This window comes from Phacochoerus africanus, chromosome 9 (assembly GCF_016906955.1).
Source record: "Phacochoerus africanus isolate WHEZ1 chromosome 9, ROS_Pafr_v1, whole genome shotgun sequence".
Classification (NCBI taxonomy): Eukaryota; Metazoa; Chordata; class Mammalia; order Artiodactyla; family Suidae; genus Phacochoerus; species Phacochoerus africanus.
The window spans coordinates 64332516-64349817 of NC_062552.1; the positions used below are offsets into that span (position 1 = coordinate 64332516).

Sequence of the window (17302 nt, forward strand, 5' to 3'; positions counted from 1 at the left end):
TATTTACATGATGGGAAATATAGTCAAAATTTCTTATTCTTGGGCATAATTTCCATTTAAAAATTATTTAGCTTTGTTTTTTCCTTTTTTAAAAAAACTTTATTTTTATTACTCAATGAATTTATTACATTTATAGTTGTACAATGATCATCACAATCCAATTTTATAAGATTTCCATCCCACACCCCCAGAGCTTCCCCCCACCCCCCAACCTATATCCTTTGGAAACCATAAATTTTTCAAAGTTTGTGAGGCAGTATCTGTTCTGCGAAGAAGTTCATTGTGTCCTTTTTTCAGATTCCACATGTCAGTGAAAGCATTTGATGTTGGTGTCTCATTGTCTGACTGACTTCACTCAGCATAATAATTTCTAGGTCCATCCATGTTGCTAAAAATGCCGTTATTTTGTTCATTTTGATGGCTGCGTAATATTCCATTGTGTATATGTACCACATTTTCTGGATCCACTCCTCTGTTGATGGACATTTGAGTTGTTTCCATGTCTTGGCTATTGAAAATAGTGCTGCAATGAACATTGGAGTACATGTGTCTTTTTGAGCCATGGTTTTCTCTGGATAGATGCCCAGGAGTGGGATTCCTGGATCAAATGGTAGTTCTATTTTTTGTTTTCTGAGGCATCTCTATATTGTTTTCCACAGTGGTTGCACCAATTTGCAATCCAACCAACAGTGTAATAGGGTTCCTTTTTCTCCACACCCTCTCCAGTGCTTGTTGTTTATAGACTTTTTGATGATGGCCATTCTGGCTGGTGTAAGGTGATACCTCATAGAGGTTTTGATTTGCATTTCTCTAATAATGAGTGATGTTGAACATCTTTTCATGTGTTTTTTTGCCATCTGTATGTCTTCTTTGGAGAACTGTCTGTTTAGATCTTCTGCCCATTTTTTGATGGGGTTGTTTGTTTTTTTTGGTATGGAGTGGTAGGAGGTGTTTATAAATTTTGGAGATTAATTCTTGTCAGTTGATTCATTTGCAAACATTTTCTCCCATTCTGTGGGTTGTTTTTTCATTTTGTTTAGGGTTTCTAAGGTAATTACTGATATGTATGTTCTTATTGCCATTTTATTAATTCCTTTGGATTTGTTTTTGTTGCTCTTTTTTCTTCCCTTCTTCTCTTGTTCTCTCCTCTTCTGGTTTGATGATTATCTTTAGTGTTGTATTTGAGTTGATTTTTCTTATTCGTTTGTGTATCAATTGTAGATTTTTGGTTTGCAGTTATTCTGAAATTTTGATATGAGTCTATATGTATATGAGATTGTCTTAAGTTATTGGTCTCTTAATTGCAAGTACATCTTCAGTGTCCTTCATTTGTACCCTCCTCTTCTCATGATTTCTGATTTTGGTGGCATAATTGTGCATGGATGATTTCCTATCTTTACTGTATATATGCCTTTACTGGTGAGCCTTGTCATTTGTGGTATTTTTGTTTCTGTTTGTGGCCTTTTCTTTTCTGCCTAGAGAAGTTCCTTTAGTATTTGTTGTAAAGCTGGTTTAGTGTTGCTGAATTCTCTTAGCATTTGCTTATCTGTGAAGCTTTTGATTTCTTCTTCAAGTCTGAATAAGAGCCTTGCTGGGTAAAGTAATCTTGGTTGGAGGTTTTTTTCCTTTCATCACATTAAGTATATCATGCCACTCCCTTCTGGCCTGCAGAGTTTCATCAGAAAAATCTGCCAATAACTTTTTTAGAGTTCCCTTGTTTGTTATTTCTTTTCCCTAGCTGCTTTCAAGATTTTCTCTTTGTCTTTAATTTTGGTCAGTTTGATTAGTATGTGTCTTGGTGTATTCTTCCTTGGGTTTATTTTATATGGTACTCGTTGTGCTTCCTGGTACTCGTTGTGCTTCCTGGATTTGAGTGCGTGGTTCTTTTCCCATGTTAGGGAAGTTTTTGGCTATTATCTCTTGGAATATTTTTGCTGTCCCTTTCTCTCTCTCTTTTCCTTCTGGCACTCCTATAACATGGATGTTGGTGCATTTAATGTTGTCCCAGAGTTCTCTGAGACTCTCTTCATCTATTTTCAGTCTTTTTTCTGTTCTGCATCTGTGATTTCCACTAATCCGTCCTCTACCTCACTTATTGATTCTTCTGCCTCCTGTATTCTGCTGTTGGCTGCTTCTAGTGAATTTTTTATTTCAGTTATTGTATTTTGTATCTCTTCTTTCTTGAGTTTTCTATCTTGTATCTCTTTGGTCAGTGTTTCCTGTAAGTTATCCATCTTTGCCTCCAGTTTATTTCCAATGTCTTGCATCATCTTCAGCATCAACAATCTAAAGTCTTTTTCCTGGAGGCTGAGACTCTCCTGATCACTTAGCTGATTTTCTGGGTTTTTTCCTTTCTCCCTCATCTGAGTTTTAGTTCTCTGTCTTTTCATTTTTATAGGTTTTTGGCGTGGTGCCAAATAGGGTTGTAGCCTCTCTTACTTCTGATGTCTGCCCCCCTGTGGCTGAAGTTGGTATGGGGGCTTGCTGTAGGCTTTCCAATGAGAGGGACTGATGCCTGCCCCCTGGTAGGTGGAGCTGATTCCTATCCCTCTGGTGGATGGGGCTTTGTCTCTGGGTAAGATTAGAGGGGGCTGTGTTCCTGGGGGGTATTTAGGCAGCCTGCTTACTGAGGAGCGGGGCTGTGATCCCACCTGGATTGTTGTTTGCCCTGGGGCTTCTCAGTGCTGATGAGTGGGTCCAGATTTTCCTAAAATGGCCACCTCCAGAGAAACACATGCTGATGAAGATTCCCAAGAGCTTTGCTTCCAATGTCTTTCCCCCACAACAAGCCACATTCACCCCTGCTTTCCCAGGAGGTTCTCCAAGAACCGTAGCCAGGTCCGACCCAGATTGCCATGGAGACCCTGCTTTGCCCTGGGACCCAGTGCACACGAAAGTCTGTGTGCCCCTGCCAAGAATGGGGTCTCTGCTTCCCGCTGTCCCGTGGAACTCCTGCACACCATCCCCCACTGGCCTTCAATGCCAGATGTTCTAGGGGCTCTTTCTCCCAGTGCCAGATCCCCACGCATGGGGGTTTGATGTGGGGCTCAGAACTCTTACTCTTTTAGGTGAGTCTCTGTGAACCAGTTACTTTCCAGTCTGTGGGGCTTCCCACCAGGAGGTATGGGGTTGCTTATATCACATAATCGTCCCTCCTACCTCTTGATGTGGCCTCCTCTTTGTCTTCTGGAGTAGGATATCTTTTTGAAAGTTTCCAGTCCATTTGGTTGAAGATTGCTCAACATTTGGTTGTAAATTTTGTTGTTTTTAGGAGAGAAGTGGAGCTCCAGTCCTTCTTTTCTGCCATCTCAATCCCCCCAAAATTATTTAGCTTTAAAAGCAAGATTTTCTGTTGGAAATCCAGTTTAAGTTATACAGTTTGAGTTCTCTGTTGCCAACTATTAAGTACAGTTCCCCATTCACTGGTACTCTAGAACTCAAAAATGAGATAAAAATTTGTATTTTATGATTTCTTAAAACCAAGTGAGCTTCTGAAATTATGTGGTCTAGTTGGCTTGTCTTCATATCATTATTAATAGTTATGTTATAAAATTCTATTTATTTATACTGCACAATTAGGTATAGTGTTTATGCTTATGAAATTAGTTTTCACAGTACATCTCATCCCCTAACCTTCCAAGATAATGGTTTTCCATAATTCAAATGAACTCAAAATACATCATTGTGTTGCTTTTATCCCATTTCAGTTGAGATTACCAATCCTGTGTAATTTTACTGCTACTTTGAAAGTTTGTCAGCCCTCACTTCTTACTTTTTATGTTTGACTTCTACTACTCCTTTGAATCGTATGAAAGACTGTCTCACTCTCAACTTTTTTGGGGACAAAAAGTGTGTGATGTATCTTCAGCTTATCAGAGATCTGTTTCCTTTCTTATCATTTTATTCTTCTTCCTCTGCCCTAGTGGTCCATGTCTTCTAAGTTTTTCTTTGAATTTTCATCTTATGATTTAATACCTTAGGTTTTTTCCTGTTTTTTTTTTTTTTCCATGAGGCAATGTTTGCACACAGCTGCTCTGTAACGTATAGCATATATTGGCTTTAGAATGAAATTTCACTTCTATAGTGTTTTGGGACACACTTTTGTGCAAGATGCTACGCCAATCCGAATCGTGGATTGTAACATGCAGCCAAAGTTACCTCTGTTTGCCCCTCTAGGAAGTAATGTACAGTTTTAATAATTAGGATGCTTTACTGCAGTGGCTTCCAGAGTTATTATGTAAACCTTTCAAATAGGGATTGTGTCTTCCCTATTTCTGCACACCTTTTCTAATACAATAAATACTTTATACACGATAAGTTTAGGTGAGCCAGGGCCTCATTCACAAGTTAACATACTTATGCAATATATGTATATTTAAAACTTGAGTCATTTCACTTTCTTTCCAAGTTTGCTAATCTCACAGGAATATAGAATAACCAAACCATAAATTAGAGCTTCTACCAGAAAAGTGGTTTTTGAGATGAAGTGCAATTAATTAGTCCCAGTACCATTGTCACTAGATGGTCAGCAGTGTGGGAAAGAAGTCAGTTAATTAGGATTAAAACTTAATTACTTAGATAAGGAAGCAGCTAGAGTGTTATTTAAATATCAAACTCAGTCTTATTTTCCAGATTATAAGGAAGATGATGTTACAAAGAGATTTAAATTATAAGAAAGATGTTACAAAGGGTTTTAAAGCCCTGGAATTGTCTTTCCTATAGCCCTCCATCCAAGAGTGCACATGTGACCACCATCAAATGTCCACAACCTCCTTCCCACAGTGATTGGACCATGGGTTCACATGTGACCAGAGTGAGGTCAGTCAAAGCCCTTCCAGGATGTTTCTCTTGGAGCCAGCAGTGAAGAGTCCTGCTTGCCTCTTGCATCTAAAAGAGGACAGGGTGGGAACTGGGGCTCTCTGAGGTAATATACCTCTCTGTAGAGGAACGAATAAAGACAAGCAGAGACAAGCAGATGAGGAAAGGGTAGAGAAAGCCTTGGAGCCAAGCATCCCTGCCATTTCCGACACTTCAGTTACGTGCCAGCAAGTTCCCTTTTTGTGTTTAAGCTGATTTGTATTGAATTTTGTTTTAAACAACCAAAGGAGACCTGACAAATGATTTTTGTTAGAATTGACCACCTGTGTGAATAAGAAAGCATTGTTTCTCTCACACAAACTCCTCTAGCTTTTCAGTGGTAAGGTAAGACAGAAAATGTGGAATATGTGTTCACCCTGGAAAACACCATTTTAATACATAAATGGCTCCTTTTAGGAGTATCTTTAAAACTCTGTGAAACAAATACTGAATTTAGTTCATAAAAGGTGACATTTATGAATTTATAATCTAGTTAGCAGCTGTGTGATGGTGCTATTTAATTTTGCTTTTGTACGTGTCGGGTAAAACTAAAGGGCTATATCAGAGACCCAGCAATATAGTGAGTTAAAGAACAAAAGGTTTATTTCTCTTGCATGCATCCATCCTGATGGTAATATTTCAGTTCATCATGGAATCTCTGCTCCTCATAATTACTCTAGGACACAGCTCCCTTCCAGTGATCACCCTGTCATTCCCTTGGGCACTGTCTTGTTATCCATAAGGCGTAGCTTGAGTTACCGCCACACTGAAGTTAGTTAGTGAGAAGGGGAATTAGGTAGGAAAGAGGCATACTCATGGTCTCAAGCTCTCTGCCTCTCACATTCCATGGGTGAGAACTTAGTCATGTGGTCACACACAAGAGATGCTGGGAAATGCCATCTTTCTGAGATGTCACCACTCATGGAAGAAACAGAATGGATTTTGGTAGAGCTCTGGTTTTGTTCCTAAAATTGTAGTACCCTTTTAGTTTCTGCCATTGTTTCACATACCCCCTGTATTACTTTAAAAGAAAAAAATGAAGAAATTGATCTGTGGAGCATCAAAGTACCACATGAAGAAATCAGAGTTAAAACAGAAATATTGCGCTTCACTCTTTATTTATTCAAAAATTACCTGGTAGCTAAATCCAGTCCTTGAGTGAATATAGAAGTTATACTTCTTCTGTTTAGTCATCAGCAGTCTGGAAAATAGATAGTAACAATTTACCTTTTTACAGACTGATAATTCCTTTGATGAAATTGTGTTTATTCATCTATATTTCCAGACTATGTAGGCACCCTGTAGAATTCCAGGCTTGATTGTCATAGTTTTAATATTTGCCCATCAAGAGATTCTTCTAGTGAGGATGCATTTTAAGTTGCTAAACAAAAAGTTAGGGCTGCCTTCCCTGGAAAAGATGATTAATTATTTTAAAATGTTTCATTAATTACTGTCTAACCTTGCTTCTGAATATAAATATGAATGTGTCCTTTTACTTTTGAGGACTTTCTGCTGTAGTTTCAAAATCTCTTAAAGTAGTTTTGTTTGGGTTCGTAAATAACCCATCTTTGGAGGCCTGTGTTTATTTGTACGATTATTTTAGTCAGTGTTTCAATTTTCTACATTTCTGTATGATTTACATCGGCTATTAGGTATTTTAACTGCTAAAGGTGTGCACATTTTGGTCATTGTGGGATCAGTTAAATATTTGTCAAACCATAAACTCAAAGGAACCTTGGCGATCAAAACAGAGAATCTGCTGAATCTAGTTTAAGGAATGGTGAGTGTTCATCAGTGTATTTGTTCTTCACATGCTTGATATTACTTAATAATAGGGTCTTCATTTTGTTCATTCAGCATTTTTATTCAGCATATAGATGATGTACCATACATTGTGATAGATAATGGAGATTCAGAGAAAAAACCCCAAATTTTAGCTGCTACGTATTAATAAGAACGGAAATTGGTAGTTATCTCACTGTTAACTCACCTCTTCTCTTTCCAGCTCTCTCTTCTAGTATCCTGACTCCCAACAGAATCAAGCCACTGATCTAACCACCATACCTCATCCTCATTTGCCCTCTGTGCCCTCCTTTCTAGCTTCAGTTCTATGGTCAACCATTCTAATCACTTCCTGCCACACATTCTTCTCTTTGCCCTCTCTCACTTCCTCATATTCATTTGGCACAACCTCATGTTGGTTCAATATTACCTTGCCTACTTCGCCTGTACACACATGACTGAATGTGTTTGCAGAAAATAACACTAAATTCATGACCTTTGGCCTCAAGTGGACCCTCAGTAATCATTACATTTCCCCAATCCATCCCTTTCCTACCTCCTATAGACAACTTTTTCATACCTTCTCTCTGCTCTCTCCAGCGTCCCCTTCCTCATCCTCTCTCTCACTGATGACCTTGCTTCCTGAGAAAATGGAAAATGGAAGCAAGCAGAAGAGAACCAACATCTAGAACTATGCTAGAAAAACTAGTTACACAGAGGGCACTCAAAAAAATCTGTTGAACAGAAACCCTCCTGGATGGAGTTCCCGTTGTGTCTCAGTGGTAACGATCCTGACTAGTATCCATGAGGATTCAGGTTCAATCTCTGGTCTAGCTCAGTGGGTTAAGGATCTGGTGTTGCTGTGAGCTGTGGTATAGGTCACAGGTGCGGTTCAGATCTAGTGTGGCTGTGGCTGTGGCATAGGCCAACGGCTGCATCTCCAATTTGACCCCTAGCCTGGAAAGTTCCATATCCCTCAGGTGCAGCCCTAAAAAGCAAAAAAAAAAAAAAAAAAAAAAAAAAAAGAAGAAGAAGAAGAAAGAAAACCCTCATGGCCTCCTGGATATGGACTTGTCTGGCACCTAGAAAATTGAGATTAAGCACATTTAAGGTTGTGTAGTAGCAAAGAAACCATGGTGTTCATTGGGATGGAAGCCAGGGAGGCAAATGTTGTTTCTAGTGAGTTAGTAATTTAAGAATATTAACTGAAATCAAACATTGGTTATTATTTAGATAATGTTTCTGTGAGTAGTAATACATTCATTGCTATTACAATTAAATATTTGCATTATGAAATCTATCTGCCGTCGTGTTTATGTAATGTCTCACACTTTAATATCTAAATACTGGTTTTTCAGCTGCCACTTATTTTACTTGAAGTGCAGTCAGTTTCATTTTTGCAAGTTTTTCATGTAGAAATAAAGATTAGCTTAATTCATACTTAGTAGAAATTCTATGTGATTAAACTGTATGGCTGCCTGTGTAACTGAAAGAGGAGTCCCTGAAAATGAATCATCTTTCTTGTTTTTTCCCCATAAAACAGACCTTGATAAAGAATGTGGTATATTGGAATTTACCTAAAATGCTTAACTCAATAAGCTAGTTGGATTTCCTAGGAGCATGGCACAGAGGCTGGTAGAGTATAACAGTTCAAAGATAAGAATTTGTGTAGCTATAGTTCTAGGTCATTTGGCAATAAAAAATTGAGCTGTCACCTAAAGACAAGTATTAAAGCAGTGGGATTGCATGTAGAGAACTTAGCTATATATTAATTAAGGCATTGGTGTCAAATATTTTAAAAGTTCTAGGTCTTTTACTCTTTCAAGAGGAATAATATGATTACAAGAAGTAGTATCAATTAGGGAGAAAGCATTATAATTTCATTCTTCTTTTTCTTTGATGGTAATTAGTGTTAGTGACTTTCTTTTCTAAGAAAGAACTGGCTACTTGTGACCCAAAAAATTGAAAATTCTTCACTTAGCCAAATGCTGTGTATTTGCCTGAGACCTTCTTCCTGTTTCTGGACATCTGTCCAGTGACTAAGGGCAAAGCTGGCTTTGCAGCTGCATTTCTTCTCCTTTCTTTTAAGGTGCTCATACTCTTGGGAGAGGACAGGGGAAGGAAGCTATTTTCCTGAGAAATGAAGTTGTTCTCTTTACCAAATTTCTATGTGGTCTAGATAATAGAAGCATCTACACAGCAGCATGGTGAATCACAGGTGTGGTGGATAGTTTTGTGGGATGGTTGGTTTTCTTGAATATCAATCCTAAGGACTTCTTAAAAATTCTGGTGTAAGATCATAATTCTTACCGTTAAGTTGTTATGAACATAGAATATAAGCTAAAGATTATTTATGGGACCTTTGGAAACTTGTAACAGGCAGAGTTAAAGAACTACTAGCAATTAAAAACTATACTATGCTTTTTTTTTTTTTTTGCTTTTTTGCTTTTTTGGGCTGCAGATGTGGCATATGGAAGTTCCCAAGCTAGGGGCTGAATCAGAGCTGCAGCTGCCAGCCTGTGCCACAGGTACAGCAACACAAGATCCAAGCTGCATCTGTGACCTACACTACAACTCATGGCAATGTTGGATCTTTAACCCACTGAGAAAGACAAGGGATCAAACCTACATCCTCAGGGATACTAGTCAGCTCCACTGAACCACAATGGGAACTCCTAATACTATACTTTTAAAATTATTTGAACCTAATAGGCAAGGCACCAGAATTTGTGGTTAGATTTGGGCAGTGTTGTGCTGGTAAATGTTTAAAAAGTGTCTCTCTGGAAAACAGACAGTTAAGCAAAAACTTCAATTTGTAGCTTTTGCCACTTTCCTTAGTGTAAATATTCCCAGCATGGCCAATTTCAAGCTACCAAGATGATGCCACTAAATGCATAGTCAGGAAGAGGAGTGTACCATCTGGCCTGAAAGAGCCAACTTCAGCCCAGGATTGGAGGGGTGGGCGAGGAGGGACTGAGTTCTGTTCCTGATTCTTGAGAAATACAAAGGGATTCTTCTTCCCAGGCAGTTCATTTAAAAAAAAAAAAAAAAGGAATACCAATCCTGAAGAAGTTATAAAACTTTTGAAGAGACTGGAATTTAATTATTCCAACCAGTAAAAAGAAAGGATAATTGTGATGTGATAGAGAGGCTAATTATTGCTGCAGTGGCAATCACATTACAATATATAAATATATCAAATTATGTTGTACACCTTAAATTTACATACTTTTATATGTCACACATATTTCAATTAAAAAAAAATCAATGCTGAGGCAGAGCAAAACATCTTTATCTTTCTGGTGGATAAAGAAGTTCCCAGAATTGGGTAAGTCTTTTGCCGAGTAGAAAGAGAGGTCCTGGTACTTGGTAGACACGCCTTACCATGAAGTCCCAACCCCTCCGTCAGCCTCCATTTTGTATTTTGATAAACTTCCAATATTGAAATACTGGTCAGCTTGAACAATTTTTTTTCCCTTTAGATAAACAAAACATGATGCAAACTTCTTCTGAATGTATATATATTATATACACATATAATCTGTAAAACAAGTGATATCTCTTTCTCTTCCATTTCCTTCTCTTTGAAGACTTTTTCTGCACTTCTAAAGGTATTTGACCATCTGCCAGCCTAATCCACACTTATTTTTCCCCTGGTGTTTCTCCTTGCATTACTAATTGTGTTAAGGCCCATATATAGCAGTTAACTTTCCATAAAAGAGCAGCATATCTGAGAATTAAACTACTTATCTAAGTATACTTGGAGATTGCTTGGGGTCTAATATAAAGGTTAATAACAAAAAAAAAGGAAAATGAAAGGATAACTTCCACTGAATTAAAATAAAAAAAATTTAAATATATTGCATTGAGCTGAAATTGTTTAAAAAACTTTGCTCACATGTGAGATATTCATTAGTTTAATATTTTTCAACTTTTATGTCTTTGCCTTCAAAGTGTGGCTTTTTAAAACTCATTTTTAAGCTCTGCCTCAGCTTCTCTTCCTCCCTTGTACTTACTCATCCTACCATGATTTCTAGGCCATAATGTATACTTATAACACTGAAATATATTTTCCTAAATTCTTAAGTCAATGAGATTAAAAACTCTCTGAGAGCAAGAAGTATGCACCAAGGAAATTACTGCCCTCATATTAGATCATGCTAATAGCCATTGCTTAGAGTTAGTTTCTTTAGAAAAATACATGCTAATAGTAAACTTCCATGAAAATATTTGCTTCAGAATTTTCAAGACTGTGGCTTGCCCAAAAGCATAACTTTTAACTACATCTTTCAAGCCTGCCAAATCACATTGCCTGCTTAGCCAGTTCAGTGCACATAATATTAATTTACTGTGCCACAAAGGTAGTGCGCCTTAACTGTTATTAGAGGAAAGTATAATATATTTTATTTCCCTTTATGAGTCTCACATTGCGTATAATTCAGTAGGGCTACCACATTTTCTGGGCAGGCTATCAAATAGGATGTTGTAATGATTTGCTTCACTAGTAGAGTAGATGAAAAAATATCAGTTCTGCCTGTAGCTGTTCTATTTTTGAATTTCAAATTTGCACAGTTCGAAACCATTTATTCCTCTGTGGTTCTCTTTAAAACCATGAAAAGATTCTTTTAAATTTTAAAGAGTTAATCATGTCACGTAAAATCAGTTAAAGTAATGGTTAGAACAATGTGAATTCGGAGAACAAAAGAGAAGTCTTAGATTTAATTTGAAAATGCTAAGGAAGGGGCTATAGGACAATAAAAAATTTTTTGGCTTGATGAAGGGAAACATTGGTCTTACTTGTAACTGAAGTCTTGGGGATGTATGAATGCCAACTTCTCTGTCTTTACTGTTGTTGTTCCTTTGCAACTTCATGGAGATGTTGAGATGTTTTCTGATTCACAAAATGTTGCTTAACAAAATTATCTTTGGAATAATCCATTCTACTTAGAGGATAGGTACAAACTCAGAAAGTTTCAGTAGACTTACTTGCTGTTTTATATATTATCATGGGTTCCTTGAATGAATGGGTGAGTTCTCCATCTCTACACTAAATTCTTAAAGCTGCATCTTCTACATACCATTGAAGAGGAATCCCACCGTTGTGACTGGTTTATTGTTTTATATAATTCGGGATTTTTTTCAACACACATTTACTGAGAAACTACCAGGTGTCAGGCATGTCTTGGATACTTAGTGCATATTGGTGGACAGTGCAGACAAAGCTCTCTTCTGTGATGATGCTTATATCCTGCTGGGACAGCAATAAACGTAAAAAAGAAATAAGTAATGTGGTATGCTAGGTGTTGATAAGTACTACAGAAAAAGGAAAAAGCAGAGCCTCATGAAGAGTTTTATCAGTGCTGGGGTAAAGAGGAGCAGTCACTGTGTTAGAGTGGTCACATTACACAGTGACCATGTGAAGGAAGCTGGCCAAGTAGAATTGGGGGGAGAAGTATTCCAGGCAGAAGGAATGGCTAGTGGAAAGGCCTAGAGCTGATATAGTCCTGGCATGTTTGGGCGACAGCAAAGACCACTGGGGGAGAGTGCTAAGAGAGTTGATTAGAGAAGTTATACAGGCCCAGATTACACATGGCTTTTCTCTGAGTGAGATGGGGAGCCATTGCTGACCACAGGAATGACATGAAATGACCTACATTTTTAAAGGGATCACTCAGACTGTTGGGGGAGAACAGATGGAAGAGGTCAAAGATGGGAGATCCATAAATGAGGAGCTGCAGCTGATCAGTTGAGAAATGAGGACCATGGTTTGACCAGAAAGGGGGTGAGGGCATGGGCAATCGAAATGACAAATGATGGAAGTCCGGTTATATTTTGAAGTAGAGCCAGTGGATTAGAAGAGAGTTTTGAGAGAAAGAGGAGTCCAGGGTAATTTTAAGGTTGAACAGGTTGGGTTTTGTTTTGTTTTGTTTTCTTGTTTTGTCATTTTGTTGAGTTAGTGGTATGGGGGAAGATAGGAGTCCAGTTTTAAATATGTGAATTTCGAGATGGCTCTTAGATATCCAAGCAGAGATGTCAAATAAGCAATCGGATATTGAAAGGGAAGTCTGAACTGGAAATGTAAATTGGTAATTTGTTAACATGTAGATGGTAATTAAAACCATGGATTGGAGTAAGATAAGCAAGGGAGTGAGTGTAGATAAGAGAACTTCCTGAGTGAATTTCATGTATTTGGCAAACTTCCTGAGTAGATTTCATGTATTTGGTATTACTTACTCAGTGGGCCTATAAAGTTAAATACTCCCTCTTCTTGAGAACTCATGGTTTGTATTTGACTACGCATTTTCACAAGTGCAGGCGATGCCATTGACATAGACTACAGTGTCTGGAGATGACTATTGCAATGGCAAGCCTGGGGGTGGAGAGAGCAGTGTGGAGAGACAATTATATATATATATATATCTGTGTATATTACTATCCATAATATGATATAAGCTATTCTTGATATATGTAGTAGAATTTTAATATAATATTGGTAATATAAAATGTAACATGACTTGTATATGTCATGGGATTGTAGAGAAAGGAAGTATGAATTGACTCAGTGATAAGAAGTTTGAATAAATTTGCAAGACTGTTCTCAAAGTGTCTTAGAGAAGATTAACGTACAAGAACACTGTATACAGTTAAAATCAAAATTAAGACTTTGGCAGTTCCCGCATTAGCAGCATCTCTGCAGCACCAGGATACAGGTATAATCCCCAGCCTGGCACCAAAGATTAATGGATCGAGCATTGCAGCAGTGCTGTGGCATAAATCGCAACTGTGGCTTGGATCTGATCCCTGGCTGAGGAACTCCATATGCCATAAGGTGGCCACAAAAAGAAAAAAAAAATTAAGACTTTAATGAAAGGATCGCCTGACATTGTCCTCTGATAATCTATGTTCAAGTCTACCTTTGGGCACTCAGTTTGTTTTCTGCATCCTCCATCCTGCGGCTAAGGCCCACTCATTGCAACCTTGTTCATGGGTGAGGGCAGAGATGGGCCAGGAGGGAAGGTGCAGGGATGATGATGGTATTCTGGGTTTCAACGCTTTAGGAGTTGGCAGGGGTGGTGTGTCCCATCGTTAGTCCATCGGTGTGGTCCCATACTCTCCTAAGCTTAGGCTTACTAAGCTTAGGCTTACTCTCCTAAGCCACTTTTACAACCTAAGTGGCTTAGGTTGTAAAAGGGTGGTTTTAAAAAATTGGTCTTCTGCTTTACATTGTAAGCATTCTAAATCTCCAAAAGAAAAAAAAAACCATCACTTTCTGGAAGGAAGTGATGGTTCTTTAATGTGATTTTCTCTTTCTATTAATGTAAGGAAAAAGGACACTCTTGAGTCATCCATCAGTGGTTATTGGCAAAGTAGGTGAAAACTGTAGAAAATGCTTCCTGGCAAAATATATGTATACATTTAAAATTTTTTGAATGAGCTTTACCTCATAAAAAAATCAGCCTTGTGACCTAGAATGAATAATTTCAAATATAAAGCACACTTAGGCCACAGAATTAAAACTTTACTTAAAAATTGTAAATACTTGTCTTCAATTTCTGTCATTCATTTTATGAGAACCATGACATATAGCTCATTGATGACAGTTGACAATTTGACAATAAAAGTAAACAGTTGTGCAAGACTAGAATTGATGTAGAACATAATGTTTCACTTTGTAAATAGCAACTCTAAATCATGAGGTGGAAACTTAATTTTATGCATGTTGCTGTTCTCTGCTTATTGTTTTCCCTTTACATGGAAGATTGTTCTCAATGTGTCACTTCTGTGCCCACCTTTGAAATCCTTCATCCTATCAGGCATCTTGAATGCTGCATCGGGCTATGTCCCAGCATATAACACAATACCCTGCATGCACACAGTGCTCCAGAATCATTTGTGAATCATCCAGTGTATTGGGTGCTGAGTTACTGGTTGCTTTCTCACATTTACTTGGGAGCTGAACATCTGGATATGTGATCAACAGTACTGCAGTTCCACATTTGAGGATTTCCTTGGTTTATTTCATATCATTTTTACCAATATTTCTCTGTCCTCACTTCCTTATTTGTATAATGTTCAAGCTAATGAAATAAATGCAGGATAGTGCAGCCAGTTACCTAGAGAATGAGCTGACATAATGGCATGTGCAGTTACTCTAATAAGCATTAACTTAGTAACTTCCAACAAGTGTTTATCAAACTTACTGAGTACCAGCTATCATGCAAAGTGATGGGGATATAAGGCAGGTGAAGTCTCTGTCTTCATGGAGCTTTTGGGTAAGAAAACAGTTGCAGTGCCTATAATGACAGAAATTCAGGGCACTGTGGGAGCACATCAAAAGGTACCTCTATCAGTTAAGAATTAGATTTAGGTACAAGTGTCGGAAACCCAAATGGTAGTAGTTTAAAGGGAATAGGAAATTTTCTTCAACAGGACTGTCTGGAGGTAGACAGAGCAGAACTCCATGATGTCAGGGACTACTTCTGTCTTGTTGCTGTGCTGTGTGTGACCTCTATTCCCCAGGTCATCTCATTGTGAAGATGGCTTCTCCTGCCCTAGGTCCACATTCCTCAGAGGGAGGTAGGGAAAGGGTGGAAAGGAACAGGCTCTCTAACTTTAAAAGACTTCTGGAAGTTGCTCAGACAACTTTTGCTTACATCCCATTGGCAGAACGTGGTCTCATGGTGACCTAGCAGCAAAGGAGGCTGGGAAATTCCGTATTTATTCTGGGCAACCAGGAAGAAAAGAGGATGAATGCTAGGGGACAACTAACAGTCTCTGCCCCGGGATTTCTACGAAAATAGTTGCCCAAATTGAGATCTGAAGATAAGTAGGATTCTCAGAACTGTATGTGTGTGTATGTGTGTGTGTCCTCATAGGAGGAGAATATTGCAGGGAGAAGGAAAAGCCCAGGGCATTGAACACTGAGAAGAAACTGTTCTTGACCGATCTTAGTTCATCCTTGCATGATAGTGTTCTCTTCTTCTAGATAGGCGTTGGCTCTTTTGCACTTGGCTTGGGACACCTAAGCTAAGTACCCCTATGCTGTGATGAGAGAGATGGTGCATTTGCCAAAGGGGAGGCGGGTTGGAGCATCATTGCTCATGTGTTTGCATGTTAGTAAGTGTGACTGGGAGCAGTGGGAGGATGAATGGACAGATGATTAGATTGCTGGGAGGACAAATTAATAGAAGTTAATATCACTCTTCTGCTTAAAAATCCCTGCTTGTGCCAGAGTACTTATAAAAAAAAACTCACTCACATGTCTTGTTCTCATTGAAATAAAATTGCATTATACTTTAGTCTTTTGTTATTAGCCTCTTTTACCTGTCATGTCCAGAGTCCCAGGTTTTTTCTTTGAATCTTCATACTTGAGAAATCAATAAGGTCAAGGAAATAAGAACCAGTGTTTACATAAGTATTTATTGGACTTTTCTTTATCGTCTTTCAGGTCTTGTAGAAGTTTGCCTGATGCACCCTCTCGATGTGGTGAAAACCAGGTAAGGTTCTGCATAAACAAGTTTTATTGACTTTGGCTGATATTCAAATTAAGATTCAGAACACTAAATGCTAGAACTTGTCCTAGGCTGGTAGCTTCTCTCAATAATGGAATCTATATTTACTTCTTAAAGAAAGTACTATTTGACAGATAAAATGTGAGCAGTGAAAAGCATTTCTGGATAGAGGTCATCCGAAGGTATATTACATTTTACTGCCTTTGCATGACAACCATAAGGTATGATTTGTGACTTAACTGGAAAGGGAGGGAAATTTATCAAAATGATGTAAAAACTAAACTCAACATAGTGAATTATGACAGCAGACCTCCATTTGGCATTGCATGTAACAGATTGCTGTATAATAGTCGGCATTATGGTGTGAGACTCCAAAATTTCAAGAAAACTTCTTAAATGGTGCTTAAAGAGTTTATTCCTACAACTGTTTGCCAGTGCAAAATGCCATATTTCCTGAAAAATACATTTACTCTTAAAGGGAGAATCAAATCAGGACAAAGTATTAAATCTGTTTACCAAAGGAAAAAAAATCTTGTGTGTTTTAATATGATCTAGAGAATTTTTTAAAAAGTTAAAACTGTTGCTGAACTACTCAACTCTCTTCTTAACTTAAAAGCTCTGAAATGATGGTGAAAGTTTCAATTTATTTGCATTGCATTAAACCTAACACCACCATACCTAAGTTGAAGCTTAATAGCAAACAGAGCTATGAAACGATGAGAGTCAAACAAACCCTTACTGCCACAATTAGGAAATAATTGGTCATTGAATGGACATGTTGCTTAATTTACCTAAAGAAGCAATAGAATCTTAGGCTGGTTACTGAAAGCAAGGGGAGTTAACTGTGATATGCAAATTATGTTACATTTCTGATAGAGAAGATGAGAATGTGGCCCCTTCCTTAGCCCAGGCACCTATAACAAAATTCTGTAGGGTAGGTGGCTTAAGGAACAGACACTTATTACAGTTCTGGAGGCTGGGAAGTCCAAGATCAAGGTGCCAGTCAATTCCCTTATTGGCGAGGGCTCTCTTCCTGACTTGTAGACATTCACCTTCTTTCTGTATCCTCACATGGTTATGACAGAGAGAGGAAGCTCTGAGGTCTCTCCTTTTTTTTTTTGTCTTTTGTCTTTTCTGTTGTTGTTGTTGTT

The 17302-nt window shown here is 38.0% G+C and overlaps 1 protein-coding gene across 3 annotated transcripts in view; it reads left to right on the top strand.

Moving 5' to 3' along the window:
• SLC25A21 (solute carrier family 25 member 21) overlaps positions 1-17302 on the top strand; it is a 515811-nt gene that overhangs the window by 293772 nt on the left and 204737 nt on the right. For all 3 annotated transcript variants that reach the window (XM_047796066.1, XM_047796067.1, XM_047796068.1), the window contains exon 2: positions 16088-16136. In XM_047796066.1, the coding sequence (XP_047652022.1) occupies positions 16088-16136 (49 nt within the window). The remainder of the gene's footprint in view (positions 1-16087; positions 16137-17302) is intronic.